Source organism: Triticum aestivum, chromosome 6B (assembly GCF_018294505.1).
Source record: "Triticum aestivum cultivar Chinese Spring chromosome 6B, IWGSC CS RefSeq v2.1, whole genome shotgun sequence".
NCBI lineage: Eukaryota > Viridiplantae > Streptophyta > Magnoliopsida > Poales > Poaceae > Triticum > Triticum aestivum.
In genome coordinates this window covers 542,103,552-542,118,641 of record NC_057810.1, presented here as the reverse complement: position 1 = coordinate 542,118,641, position 15,090 = coordinate 542,103,552, and the positions used below count along the sequence as shown (strand labels likewise).

The window sequence follows — 15,090 nt, the reverse complement described above, 5'->3', positions numbered from 1 at the left end:
GCAAGACAGATCACCTACTGGTTGAACTGAGGGGGAAAAAAAGAACATAGCAGATTAGGCATACGCTGTTCCTGTGTTTTAGGGCGGTGATTTCCACCAGTATGTACTCCCATCCAATGGAATACAGGTTGCAGTATCGGCTATATCAGATGTGTCATGGACTCGTGCAACAAACACAACAAATAAAAGCACACCATTAGAATATCCAGAAATGAACCAAAGTAAATGCTTGTTCAGTTGTCCTGCCATCAAAGGCTATATATATATATATATATATATATATATATATATATATATATATAAAATTACATTCGCAAATGGCAGAGCGCATGTTACATTTAAGGAGGAACATAAATAATAAGCATTGCAGAAGTGGCTTGTGTTCACTGCTTCAAGCCTTCTTCATCACTCCCTAAGTCTTCTTATTAATCACAATGTTAGTATTCTGTAGGTTCCTCCAAGCGCCAAGCAAAAGGTCAAACAGTTTCTGAACATCGTCGTCATATATGTATTTGATTTCAGTCAACTTCAGGCTTGGGCATTGGAAAGTAAGCGCGTCATCGTATTCTAGAGATGCCCTCTTCAGATTTCCTCCTGTCTTGCTTCCCTTAGAAGCTTCTGGAAGCTTTAGGGAGTAAAATAATTCAGGAAAAGTTTAAGATTGTAAAGCTAGAGCAGAGATCAAGGAACATAGGAAGTACCGTGCAATTTTCAAGTGTAAGCTTCTCTAAACCAGGGGCATTGTTCAGAAAGCATCCCCGCATATCAAACTTGTCACTTAGATCGCATGTGTCAAACAGCAAGGTTCTAATATTATGGAACACAGGGAAAGTATCCGATCCAACATGAAGATTCGCCTGAATTGAGGAATCAAAACATCATCCAGTTCAAATGATGGATACAAGTCTAATGAAATCGTATATAAGTATGGTTTAGTAATCCTAGTATTAATTGCAAAGATAAAAACTCAAATGGCAAGATGCTCAAACACTCTATTTCGTTACAATTGGGGACAGAAGATCCTTTAATAATCAGAAAAAACTAATAAGCAGGAGAGACATACCGGTGCTTGAAAGCCAGTCAGTTTTAAATCTTTCACGTTAATTAGGCTGAAAAGAAGCTCCCATGGCAGTATCTGTATCGAATTGATTATGCAAATGGTGGCTTTGATGAGGAACGGCATCTCGTTTGCTACAACAGCATCCCAATTGTGACTAAAAGAGACCAGCTCCAAGCAAGTAAGAGACGGAACTTTGATAGTCAGCACACTAGGACGGTAAATTGTACAATGCTCAATTGTCAAGCTCTTCAGTGTGCAAGATGCGATTTCTGCATCTTCAAGGACACACCAGTTGAGCTCCAAATCTTCCAAGACCGGGCAGCCAGAACGTAGCTGTTGGGTGAAGGTTTTGTCCAAAGTAATGCCAGAAAGATGCAGCCTGTTGAGGCGTGAAGAACTGGAACCGAAACGTGGTAATTTATAAGAGCAATTCGAATCAATATCCGCCACTTTGGGGAAGCGCTTGATGCCACGGCGTAGCCATTGGTCGGCAAATTTAATCTTTCGTCGAGAAACAGTATGAAACCTGAACATATCCAATGTTGCCGCACTGTGAAACATCAGCAGATTGATGACGAAATCCTCAAACCTAGCACAGTCAGGGCCAGCCTCATCCTCATCCTCGGAATCGGACGCTGAGGTGCGAAACTCCCGCTCGTCTATGTTGAGGCAGGGCATGGAGCACCAGAGGTCCTCCCACCTCCGCGACAGCACGCACGTCTGCACGGCCTGCCGGGCCGTGAGGAACGACATGACAGTGTGGAGGAGGCCATCAGGGAGGTCACTTAGCCTGTCAGCGCTGCCGGCGAGGCGTTTGCCGGAGGCCGCCGTCGTCCGTGCTAGACCAATCGGCTCTGCATCAATGCATCACAGTTCACAAAGTATAGTTTATTCCTTAAAATCGCACTGATCTGAGTGCGCAATGGGGTTAAAAATGGGGGAGACCGTCGAACCTCACCTGGGGCACCTCCTGGCCAGCGCCGGAGAAGGGGGCGGAAATCCCTGGATGCGTGCGCCGAGCTGCCGTCGACGGGGGGAAGACGCCTGAGGAATCCCAAGGGCGGCCCACGCAAGACAAACCCTAGATTTTTTTTTTTTGCATTCCAATTAGAGAGCTTTATTCAACGAACGAACTCCTGGCATCATCAGCTAATAAGCTGGTGAGCAGGAAAGAGGGTTTGGAGCCAGTCCAACTTTCGGTAACCATGAGAGTGCATGCATGTTTTGCATAAAGATGGGCCGGTACATTGGCTGCTCTTTTTACATGCTGAATATCAAAGAAATTAAAAACTGAAGCTAACTCTCTAATCTCTCCTAGTACTGGTGCCACTACAGAAAGACCATAGTGACTAGTTTTCCAGAGATTGACAATCTCCAGGCAATCTGTTTCCATGATCACATGTGAGAAGCCGCATAAGTTTGCAAAGATAACTCCATCCCGCAGCGCCAAAGTCTCACCAATGAACGGATCGGAAACCCCGTGATGGGGCTTACTCCACGCCCCAAGTAATGCAGTACTTGAGCGCGCCACACCTCCTGCACCCACAATGTCTTTGTCCATTCCCACTGCTGCGTCAGTATTGATCTTCACCACTCCATCATCTGGCGGTACCCAGCCATGACCAGGCAGAATGGACGCATGAGCCTCGGTATATCAAGGAGAGCAAGATCCTCCCTGATGCGTTTGACAGTAGAAACCTGGTCGAGCTGTTCGTCATCATGTGTAACCCTGTTTCTTGAATGCCAAATAGACCACGTAACCGTGATCATAATAGCCCTCTCGCTATTAGAAAAAAGCCCATCACAAAGGATATCACGTGACCATGTATTTGGGTGCAGCCGAGGTCTTCGGATGCCAAACATCGAATGAGCTTGATCCCAAAACATCTTGGCATGAGAGCAGTACACTAGAGCGTGCATCAAATCCTCATCCATCGCAAGACAAATATTGCATCTACTGATGACTTTGATATGTCGATGCCGGAGAGTGCATTCATCGGGTAGGATACCTCGGATAACCCTCCACCAGAATACACGTACCTTAGGCAAGACCTTGAGCTTCCATAGTAGTTTCCACATCTGTTCATCGGTCTGTGAGGTATTGGTCACCGTCCCTTCCTCTAGAGCAACACGCTCTTTCCGAGTCACGAGAGCACGGTACGCGGATTTCACAGAGTAGATACCACTTCTTTCATGGGCCCAAGCCAGGAAATCATCACCACCACCATGGCGCAAAGGTATGTTCAGTATAGCTTCGGCTTGTGGTGGAGTAAAAAACTGTCGAACCAACTCTTGCCTCCATGTCCAGTTTCCAGAATCAATAAGTTGATCAACCGTGGCAAGAGTAGTATCACCAGGTATGACCGACGGAGATAAAGTGAAAAGACCCGGGATCCATCGATCCTCCCAAATAGAAATAGAGGCTCCATCGCCCACTCTTTTGATCAAACTAGTTGTAAGTGCTTCCCTTCATGACACAATAGCTCGCCAAATCGCGGAAGCACCCTGTGGAACCGTGGCTTCCATGAACTCACAATCGGGAAAATAGCGTCCTTTCATGACCCTAGCACATAGAGAGTTAGGGTTTGTAATAAATCTCCATCCATGTTTGCCCAAAAGCGCCAGATTGAACAATTCCAAATCACGGAAACCCATGCCACCTCGGGCTTTTGGAGATGCGAGTTTGTCCCATGCCACCCAGTGCAAAGAACTGCGATCAAGAGACCCACTCCACCAGAACTTAGCCATGCTAGAAGAGAGGCTTTTGCAAACCTTTTTTGTTAGTCTGAAACAACTCATACTGAACGTCGGAATGGCTTGGATGACCGATTTTATAAGCGCTTCTCTTCCCGCACAAGTCAGGAGTTTTTCTGCCCATCCGTTCATAAAACTCCGTGATCTTTCACCTATGTGATCAAACGTCTCACTTGTAATACGTCCAACCGCAGTAGGTAATCCCAAGTATTTGCCATTGAACGCCTCCACCATAATTCCCAGTACTAGCTTTAGAGCTTGCCGTCTATCAGTGTGGGTATTAGGCGAGAAGAAAATAGCACTCTTTTCTCTATTCACTGACTGGCCCGAACACAAGGCATATATATGTAAAATCTCGTTCAGTCTGTGAGCACTTTCTTCCGTTGCACTAATGAAAATAAGACAATCATCGGCAAAAAGCAAATGACTCACCCACGGAGATCGAAAGGACACTCTTATACCTCTGTCCACATTAGGACCACCATGGAAATTGAGCAGCGAGGTAAGGCCTTCCGCACATAAGAGAAAGAGGAAAGGCGAAACAGGGTCCCCTTGTCGTAAACCGCATGACGGAGTAAATCATGGTTGTAGTTCACCATTCACTCTCACCGAGAATCTGACCGAAGTTACACACCGCATGATCAAGTTCACAAAATATCTGCTAAAACCAAGCTTGAGCATGATTGCCTCCAAGTAATGCCACTCGACGCGGTCATAGGCCTTCATCATATCCAGCTTGATAGCACAAGTATAATTCTTCCCCTTCTTCCGCCTCCTCATAGTATTGACGCTTTCAAAGGCTACAACCACATTATCAGTAATCAAGCGCCCGGGGACGAAAGCACTTTGTTCCTCTCCCACCACTGCATCCATAATCTCTTTCATTCGGTTAGTAATCATCTTAGCCCCAATCTTATAGGGCACTGGACACAAAGAGATGGGTCGGTATTGAGTAATATTTTGTGGGTTTTTTACCTTGGGGATAAGAGTAATCGAGGTGTCATTGAAGCCCACCGGTAAATCACCACCATTCAAAAAACCAAGGATAGCCGGCACCAGGGCACCTTGAACAAGGTTCCAGTGCCTTTGAAAGAAACCTGCAGTAAACCCATCGATTCCAGGAGCTTTTGAGGGTGACATCTGAAAAAGTGCAGTCCGGACCTCCTCTGGCTCGAATGGTTTACTCAGGAAAGCGTTCATGTTCTCGTTCACGCGCTCCGGAACATACTGCAACAGCTCGCTCATATCATTAATTCCTTGGGACGTATATAAGTTTTGATAGAACGCCTGCACCTCCGCCTTATCTTCAGCTTCAGACTGACAAAAGGACCCATCTGAATGTTGAAGATTGGCGATCCGATTCAGCCGCTTCCGCTGCGCTGCTTCAGCATGGTAATAAGTAGTGTTTCGGTCTCCTTTGCGCAACCAAGGCACACGAGAACATTGCTTGAACCATATCTCCTCTTGCCGCAGTGCTTCTCGAAGTTTCAGCACCGTGGCCTTCTCCTCCTCGGTTGGTCCTCTGCCTATAGACTGCTGTCGCAAGAGCTCCAGCTTCTTCTGTAATTTCTTAACTTTCGTGGCTAGGCAGCCGAACTCACGAGCGCCCCAAGTTCCCAGGTCACTCTGAAGCTGAGTTAAAGTGGCCTGAATACCTGCAAGTCCCTGTCCCTGACAGTGTTTGTTCCACACCTCCGCTACAAAAGCATCATAATCCACATGGGACTGCCAAACGTTCTCATACCGAAAGGGTTTCGCCCCTCTTCTCCGCTGCTTCTCTTCGGTATGAACCGCGATCAAACAATGGTCTGATTCGACCATGCTAATGTGACGAACTCGCACATGTTCAAACATTTGTAAGAACCCTTCATTTGCCAAAACTCTGTCAAGACGGGCTTTAACATTCATATTGCCCGCCTGCCTGTTATCCCAAGTATAGGGTAAGCCCGTGTAACCAAGATCTTGCAAAGAGCAATCTTCCACGGTTTCCCGAAACGCACGCATCTGCCATTCCGGTCTTGCGGCCCTACTAAAGTGCTCTGAACTATACAAGGTCTCATTAAAATCACCTAGGCACAACCAAGCTTGATGTGGAATCGCATGCAAAGCCCTCAAACATCTCCAGGTGTGGTGCCTATCCTCACTTCTCGGTTCACCATAGAACCCTGTTAATCTCCACACCCGAGCAAGCGAGTCAGCTTCCCTGACCATTACATCAATATGGCTGGGACTGAAATTTTTCAGCTCAACATTAACCTCTTGTGACCAAAACAGGCCTATACCACCACTCAGACATGAACTGTCCACCGCAAAACACCCCGCAAACCCCAGATTAGACTGCAGACTTTCCACCCTCTTTGCCCTGATCTTTGTTTCCATAACAAAGAGCAGCGCGGGCCCTTCTTGCTTCACAAAATTGCGAAGCTCTCGAACTGCCTCGGGGTTCCCAAGCCCCCGGCAGTTCCAACTTAGGCATCTCATTGACCTAGGCAGGGCTGCCCCGCAGCCGCTGCCAAATTTTCAGAAGATGGGGGTGTAGGCTTCTTCTTTTTGGGATCAGGTTCTGTGCGAGTAGCATCACCATATGCATCTCCTTCCAGGTCAACCGATCCATCTCTTTTCTGCATAGCAAATACCACCATAGTCGTAGGGGCGCCACCGGTTACCAGATTGCTAACATTACTTGGCAAGGCCAGTGGACCAACCCTCCGATAAACTTTCTCTTGCTGAGGTCCACCCTTTCTCTTCGGATTGTCTCTCTTCTTAACTGGGGAGGTGACTTCAGCATAAGTAGCCTCTTTATGACTTGACGAGGAGGCATCTTTCTTGTTCGATGTAGAATGCTGGGGTTCCTTGAAAGATCCATCACTCGAGCCGGCCGGTTTCCTATCCTCGGTCGCCCTCAGATTGGTGCCAAAAGGCAGATTTCCGTTCTCATCGCGGGTACCTGGGGTAGGACAAACGAGATCAGAGTGGCCTAGTCGACCACACGAAAAACAGAAGTTCGGGACTTATTCATACTGGATATCATACCAGTCCCTGGATTTCCTCTTTGCCGAATTGATCAGTATCCATCTGCGTAAGGGCTTGCTCACGTCGGTCATAACCCTAGCTCTCAAAAATCCTCCCACCGGATCAAACTGGACTGACGTTGCGTCCTTATCTATTTGTTTAGCAATCACTTTACCCCATGCCTCCGTTCGCAAGTTGAATGGCAGATTAAGAACCCTAGCCCACAAATGCAGTTTTTCAAACCTTAAATCTGACGGCCTCATGCAGTCTTCAAAATCTGTTAAGATTACTGCATGCCGACTCACATGCCAAGGAGATCCTTCCCGCACGCGATCACGTTCACGACGGTTCTCAAACTCCGCCACAAAACTATTCTCCCCCACGGGCTTGAAGAACAAACCCCTAGGGTTTCCCCAGGCCGGTCTCAAAGCATTAGCAATCGTCTGTATGTGTAGCACCTTGCGATGAAGTACCTTGCCTGCTATCGCCCACTTTCGCTGGACTCCTTCCTCCAGATCATCCACCACCAGAGGGGTGGCTTCTTCCTCTGTCAGATCCAGCTTTCCCATGGCCTCCTCCAAACCTGCCCTTTCCGTGCGAGGCGACTGCTGCCCCCTTGCGCTGCCACTTGGATCCGTGGATGTCGCCATCAGTGGACCAAAGAGATGAGCGCCCCGCTGACAAAGGCCGGCGATCGCCGCTTGTCCACCGAAACCCTAATCGCCTCCACAAGAGCTCCTAGTTTTTCGGGGAAGTCGATGCTCCAGTCAGTTGGTACTTCTGTGGCTTAGCTTGGCCAAGAGTGTTTGTTACGTTTCAAAATAGATCATCCAACTTTATACTAATTTTAGTACAAAATTGGTACAAAGTTGGGTCATTCCTGGATGTGAGAGAGTTCGGGTCGCCCCGTGGGCGACCAGGGGGAAACCCTAGCCGCCGGCGCCCGTACTTCCCCACATCTCCTTCATCCTCGCCGCCGCCAGCAGCTCCGCAGGGCGAAGCCTGGCCGGCAGGGGCGGCGGCGGGGCTCCCTTCCACTTCGCACGAATAGGCCGGCGCGGGATGGCCGTTCGAGAGGAGGCGCCAGACTTTTGCGGGGTGCGGCGGCGCTGCAGATGGATCCTGGCCGCGACGTGCGCAGCGCGTCGGCGGTTGGGGTTCGTGCTCGCAGTGTGGTGCGGCCACTGGATCTGGTGGTCGCGTGCGCCGTCGGTATCGGGTTAGATCCTTCTGGATCCGGTGCCTAATCGTCGTTGGCCAACGCAGGATGGTGGCTTTCGTCGCTGACCAGGTCGGGTTTTCATTGATCCGGCGCCTGGATGGATCTACGCCGGAGGTGTTAAGCCTTATGGTGCTTCCCTCTCTGGAGTTTTCGGGTCTTGGCTGCTGCCAGATCTGAAGCAGATGCAGATTGGTGGTACAGGAAGAGGACTGGAGGAAACTTTGGTCGGCTAGCTCGGCCCGGCATCGGCGACGGCTTTGACGTCGTTACCCATCTTGAAGGTGAAGTCGAGGTCCCTCCTATCCACCTCCGTCCCCTTCTCGGACAAAAGTCCAAAATCCATCTTGGATTGGAAGTCGGCGGCGCCCTTTGCGTCGTAACCTCCATGGAGGCGCCGTCTTGGGAGGTTTGGGCGTTCGGGGGGGGGGGGGAGTTGCTATGGTGAAGGTGTGACAGCCTAATTTTTGGCCCTTTCTTTTTCTTTTGTTTTTCCGAGGTTTTTGCTTGAGTTTTTCTTTTTCGTGGCTTTATGGTCTGGAAACTGAAGAAGATGCCCTCTTCTTTGCTTCCAGAGTGGCTTGTCATTCCCAAAATCTTTTCCTAGACCCTGTCATTTTCATCCTAGCCCAAATCCCAATATTCTTTTTATTGGGAATATTCCTTTTCTATTAAAGGAATAACTCCAATTTCCCTAGGTTGTGAAGCAACCTATATTTCCATCACTCCAAAAATTCCCAAATAATTCTCATAAATTTCTTGGGTCATATAGTGATCAAATATGGCAAAAATTTTCATTGCCATGTTCAAAAATAATTCCCCAATATTCCTTTTTCTATTCTGCCCTGAATGGCACTTTTTGAAGGAAGTGTCATTTATATTTCTCCTATTGACTCCCAACCTTTTTGGCATGTTTATATGTTCAAATAATTGTCCCATGCACAAGTTCAAATTCATTTGCCTAGCCAATCTTCCTCAATGATTTTTCAAAGTTTCTGTCAAACAGAAAGCTTTGTGAAGGAAGTACTAGCTGGGAGTATCCAAATGCATTGAACTTTTGCACACTCCTTAATGTGCTCATATTAACCCCTTCCACCCATTTTCAGCCCCATCCTATCATCTATGTGAGCACAAGAGCAAATCTTTGATTCTGGCATTATTTTCAGGTTGTGAAGCAAGTATATTTTATATTGATTCAAAAATCCTGATAAATTACCAGATCATTCTTATACCCATAAAACATCTCTCCACCCATTTTGGCATCATTTCAATTAGCCATTTGATCACCAATATTATTTCAAGCTTCTGATTAGAAGAGATGTTTGTGAAGCAAGTGCCATTTTGGCTTGGCCATTTGGCATGGGCTTTTTACAACATCTTCATATGACCAAATGATCAAGCTTTGCCAAATTTGAGCTCAAGTGGACACTCCATGTGAGTGCACCATCATGATCTTCATTTCTAGACCATTTTGGCAGTTGCAAAGCAACTGCAGTAAATCTTGATCCCTTTGCCCCCAAAACCTCCAGGACCATAGTCCCTCCATAGCTAAACCCCCCAGACAACAATTCTACCATTCACTCTCTCTGGTTTTACCTCTAGAATGTTGCCAAGTTTGCCACAGCAAACTTGTGGAGCTTGGTTTACTCCACTATCTTTGTCTCTGCCTGTATATTTAACTTAGTAATACTCACGCTGGAAGGACTAGGCGGTAGTCATGATTTAGCCTCAGTAAAAACTCCAAAGCGCGCCATGCCAGTGGTGACCGCGAGGCCAGCCAGCCAAAACGGTGGTCTAGCCACTATTGGCCTCGGCATCGTCGCTCCGGCCGGTTCTGGCTTGTCCCCAGGTGTCAAACAGCTCAGCATCGTCGTCCTCTTCACCCTGGACCCCTCTCCCCCTCCGTCAGCTTCCTCGCCGACGCTCTCCGATGAACGCCCACGGGAGCACTGTGGCCGACATCGCATTTATGGCGCCCGACCTCTTCATCTGCTCCCCTCGTCTCCGTGACCCCTGAGCCTCGTCTGCGTCCTCCCTCGTCGCCTTGCCACCCCTCTCCGTGACCCTTGGCCGCACGTGCCCATCGCTGGAGCACGGACACGTAGCCGCGGACAAGCCACGGCCTCCCCTCCTCGCCCCGGCTATAAATGGCTACCCCGAGCCCTCCTGAGCTCACCTATCGCATCACCACTTCCCCAGGAGCCCTCCCATGCACTCGCCTGAGCTCCTGGAGCTCTCCTCGACCCCCATAGCCGCCATGGCCGCCGCCCCCTCTGGCCTAAATTCGACCGAAGCCGAGCCCTCCTCCACCTCTAGCCACCACAATTGCCTTCCCCACACTTCGACAAGTCTCCCCTGCCCTTCCTCTCGTTGCTGGTGCCCCTCTAGGGCCGTGCTCCTCGACCAGCCGCCGCCTCTTAGTCCCCGTCACCGCGGCCTCTTCTCCACTCTAGCTCTCCCCGGCGCCAGCTCTCCCTCTGGATGGGCGCGGTGCAGCCGCCCGAGTCCGCCGGTGCCCTCTCCCTGGCCGGAGACGGCCGGAGCCGCCGTGCCCAGCGCCAGCAGCGCCCCTGCCTCGCCCCTCCCCTGTTCTCGTCGGGGAAGAAGAAGGAGAGCGGGAGGAGGGCGTTGACTATCAGCGTGGGCCCCGCGGGCCCCGCGTGTCAGCCACACAAGCCGGCCCCGCCTCTGCCCCTTTGACCGGTCGTCGCCACGTCAGCGTAAGTGGAGACTTAATCCCCAAAATACGCTTTCACTTTTTTTGTTCAGGCCCCTGATTGAAAAGATTTTCACTACAGATGGGTCCCTGGCAGAAAAATGTCCATAACTTTTTATCCGTAACTCCAAATAAGGTGAAACCAATGCCCACTTCTTTGTTTCGTCGAGCCCGTTCTGTTGATTTCATTTTCACTATGGTTTGACACTGTGAAAATAACCTTTATGCCCTTGCCCTTATTCAGCCCCCTCCGAGAGAGAATGTTTTTCGGCGATTCGTTCCGCGAGTTTCTCGCACTTCTCCCCGGTGATTTCTTCATCCCCAGGCAAGCCACAATACCCACTTGCCTGATAGTCATGCAGTAGCCATGGTTTACAACTTGAATATTTAGTAAATGTTTGCTTGTTGAAAAGATGGTTATCGTTGTTCCGGTGATGTTCAGATTTGTATGTTCACTTTTGTGCTATGTTGTCTTGTACTCTGTGATCAGGTTATACCTGCTAGTATTACCTTTCTTATGTTTATGCTTGCTAGCAGTACATGTTGATGTTGGAGATGGTCATGCTAGTCAGTATGTGATGCTCAGTGGATCTGATTTATTGTTGATATGGTGGAAAGTTATGTGATACTCTCATGATGATGTTGATATCATGTTCATGCATTTTATCATGGCTCAGCATATTTGCATTCAAGTTAACTGGATTAAATTGAACTTGAACAATTGTTGGCTGAGTCATGGTGCCGCTGAATCGATGCTGACCAGTGCAACCACACTTACCTGTATGGGACGGTCCTAACTGGGTCTATTTTCGTGCCTCTCGACGGTACCTCCAACGAGGGAAGGTTATGGGCGTGCTGTACCCTGGCCCGGTAAGCAGGCATAACCTTGTGTGCCCGTAGTTGTTATAGCCGGCGGATCCCCGTGTGGGATCGTTTATGTTTTGGCCACGGCGGTGGTCGTTGTGTCTGAAGGTAGACACGGGGCCACCCATGACTTAGCCCAGTGGGGAGTGAGTCGGAGTGGCCGGGAGAGTGTCATGGCAGTAGGATGGTTTTGTCGGAACACCGTTGGTCCACCCGAATGGGAGTGCGAGGCCATGGGTTCTGTAGTGTGGGTACAGTGTACTAACCTCTGCAGAGTGTATATTAAATCTATCGATAGCCGTGCTCGCGGATAAGGGCCCAGGTCGAAAGTAGGTCACACCATGAGTCAACAGTAATAAGAATAATGTGCTTAATAACAATGAGATAAGTGGGTTGTGATCGTCGTAAGGATCACGGTCCAAGTGTTGGTCGGGTTGTGATCGCCGTAATGATCATAGTTTGGGGCCAAGTGTCGGTCGGGTGGTGATCGCCGTAAGGATCACAGTTTGGGGCCAAGTGTTGGTCGGGTGGTGATCGCCGTTGTTGGGGAACGTAGTAATTTCAAAAAAATTCCTACGCACACGCAAGATCATGGTGATGCATAACAACGAGAGGGGAGAGTGTGTCCACGTACCCTCGTAGACCGAAAGCGGAAGCGTTAGAACAACGCGGTTGATGTAGTCGTATGTCTTCACGGCCCGAACGATCAAGCACCGAAACTATGGCACCTCCGAGTTCTAGAACACGTTCAGCTCAATGACGTCCCCAGTACTACGATCCAGCAGAGTGTCGAGGGAGAGTTCCATCAGCACGACGGCGTGGTGACGATCTTGATGTTCTATCGTCGCAGGGCTTCGCCTAAGCACCGCTACAATATTATCGAGGAGGACTATGGTGGAGGGGGGCACCGCACATGGCTAAGAGATCAAGAGATCAATTGTTGTGTCTAGAGGTGCCCCCCTTCCCCCGTATATAAAGGAGCAAGGGGGGAGGGGGCGGCTGAGGGAATCCTGGATTTGGGGGTATCCGGACAGCCGAACTATATACTCTGGCCGGACTGTTGGACCGTGAAGATACAAGACTCAAGACTTCGTCTTGTGTCCGGATGGGACTCTCCTTTGCGTGGAAGACAAGCTTGGCGATCCGGATATTATATTTCCTTCTTTGTAACCGACTCCATGTAAACCCTAGCCCTCTCTGTTGTCTATATAAACCGGAGGGTTTAGTCCTTAGAGACAGAATCATGATCATCATAGGCTAGCATCTAGGGTTTAGCCTCTATGATCTCGTGGTAGATCAACTCTTGTAACACTCATATCATCAATATCAATTAAGCAGGAAGTAGGGTTTTACCTCCATTAAGAGGGCCCGAACCTGCATAAACATTGTGTCCCTTGCCTCCTATTACCATTAGCCTAAGACGCACAGATCGGGACCCCCTACCCGAGATCCGCCGGTTTTGACACCGACATTGGTGCTTTCATTGAGAGTTCCTCTATGTCGTCACCGCAAGGCTTGATGGCTCCTTCACTCAACAACAACATAGTCCAGGGTGAGACTTTCCTCCCCGGACAAATCTTTGTGTTCGACGGCTTCGCGCTGCGGGCCAATTCGCTTGGCCATCTGGAGCAGATCGACAGCTACGCCGCTGGCCACCAGGTCAGGTTCGGAAACTTGAACTACACGACCGATATCCGTGGAGACTTGATCTTCAACGGGTTCGGGCCTGCGCCAGGAGCGCCGGGCAGTCACGATGAGCACAGCTTAGACCTGCTGTCGGACAATGCTCGGAATATCGCCCCTGCTGTCGGTGTCAAAACCAGCGGATCTCGGGTAGGGGGTCCCGATCTGTGCGTCTCAGGCTGATGGTAACAGGAAGCGAGGGACACAATGTTTACCCAGGTTCGGGCCCTCTCAATGGAGGTAAAACCCTACTTCCTGCTTGATTAATATTGAAGATATGAGTAGTACAAGAGTAGATCTACCATGAGATCGTAGATGCTAAACCCTAAGAGCTAGCCTATGATGGTATGATTGTAATTGTGATCGACCTTCTAAGGACCAACCTCTCCGGTTTATATAGACACTGGAGAGGGCTAGGGTTTACATGGAGTCGGTTACAAGGAAGGAAACACAATATCTGGATCGCCAAGCTTGCCTTCCACGCAAAGGAGTGTCCCATCCGGACACGGGCCGAAGTCTTGAGTCTTGTATCTTTACGCTTCAATAGTTTGGACGATGTATACAGTCCGGCTGTCTGGATACCCCCTAATCCAGGACTCCCTCACCTGCAGAAGCTCCGGACCTAAATCCGGAGCAGATTGTTGGCTTCAGCCCCCATGCATACAATGCGGGGGTGTTCGGCCGTTTATATATATGCAATCCGAAAGTTAGCTGTCGGTGTCAAAACCGGCGGATCTCGGGTAGGGGGTCCCGAACTGTGTGTCTAGGCGGATGGTAACAGGAGACAAGGGATACGATGTTTTTACCCAGGTTCGGGCCCTCTCGATGGAGGTAAAACCCTACTCCTGCTTGATTAATATTGATGATATGGGTAGTACAAGAGTAGATCTACCACGAGATCGGAGTGGCTAAACCCTAGAAGCTAGCCTATGGTATGATTGTTGTTCGTCCTACGGACTAAAACTCTCCGGTTTATATAGACACCGGAGAGGGCTAGGGTTACACAGAGTCGGTTACAATGGGAGGAGATCTTCATATCGTATCACCAAGCTTGCCTTCCACGCCAAGGAAAGTCCCATCCGGACACGGGACGGAGTCTTCAATCTTGTATCTTCATAGTCCAGGAGTCCGGCCAAAGGCCTTAGTCCGGCCATCCGGACACCCCCTAATCCAGGACTCCCTCAGTAGCCCCCGAACCAGGCTTCAATGATGACGAGTCTGGCACGTAAGTTGTCTTCGGCATTGCAAGGCGGGTACTCCTGCAAATTCTTTGTATCCGTCGAATAGTGTCTGGCTTCTAGTGCGTGCTGTCCTCCTTAGCTTCTGTGCCCCATAATGACCATCTTCCACGCGTCAAACGAATGCGAAAAGCCAGGGGGTTTTCTTTTGACTTACCACCCCGGTTGCGTTAATGAGCCGCCCATAAAAGAGACGGGGATTTAGATCCAATTCACACCATCTTCCCTCCGCGAGTCTTCATCAGAGCGCCTCTGACAGAGATCCATTCCATCATGGCCAGTCGGTGCCGCTCCTCCTCTCACGCCTCCAGCCCTCAGCCCGAAGATTGGGGGCGGTGTTCCATCCCGCATAGCAAGTTAGTAGTGCTTCAGTCCAAGGGGCTTCTCCCCCCAGCATATATGGTCCCAGTTCGAGCCGGGATCGCTGTCTATAGCGGTGGAGAGCAGGCGGAGGGCGTTCCCAACCCCTCTCATGGAGAGCGGGTATGCCTAGTCCCTTATTTGATGAGAGGACTAGGATTTCCAATTCATCCATTTCTCCGAG

General features: G+C 49.6%; 1 protein-coding gene across 2 annotated transcripts; it reads right to left on the bottom strand.

The window, feature by feature from the left end:
• Positions 1-325: 325 nt before the first annotated feature.
• On the bottom strand, positions 326-2,191 carry LOC123134384 (MEIOTIC F-BOX protein MOF). Of its 2 annotated transcripts, none has more exons than XM_044553646.1 (4): positions 2,019-2,191; positions 1,064-1,914; positions 702-857; positions 326-625 (listed from the first exon to the last, which is right to left on the bottom strand). In XM_044553646.1, the coding sequence occupies exons 2-4, from the start codon at positions 1,811-1,813 to the stop codon at positions 413-415; spliced, it is 1,119 nt and encodes a 372-aa protein (XP_044409581.1). In that variant the 5' UTR covers positions 1,814-1,914; positions 2,019-2,191; the 3' UTR covers positions 326-412. The 2 variants fall into 2 exon arrangements, with proteins under 2 accessions (XP_044409581.1, XP_044409582.1); XM_044553647.1 differs by having other exon boundaries at positions 326-618.
• Positions 2,192-15,090: the final 12,899 nt, after the last annotated feature.

Bases quoted from the DNA above. Each gene is read 5' to 3' on its own strand.
- LOC123134384 (XM_044553646.1), bottom strand. From the start codon at position 1,813: ATGTCGTTCCTCACGGCCCGGCAGGCCGTGCAGACGTGCGTGCTGTCG. The intron at 858-1,063 runs GTATGTCTCTCC...TCCTCAATTCAG, and splicing joins TGACTGGCTTTCAAGCACCG to GCGAATCTTCATGTTGGATC. The intron at 626-701 runs GTACTTCCTATG...TACTCCCTAAAG, and splicing joins TTACACTTGAAAATTGCACG to CTTCCAGAAGCTTCTAAGGG.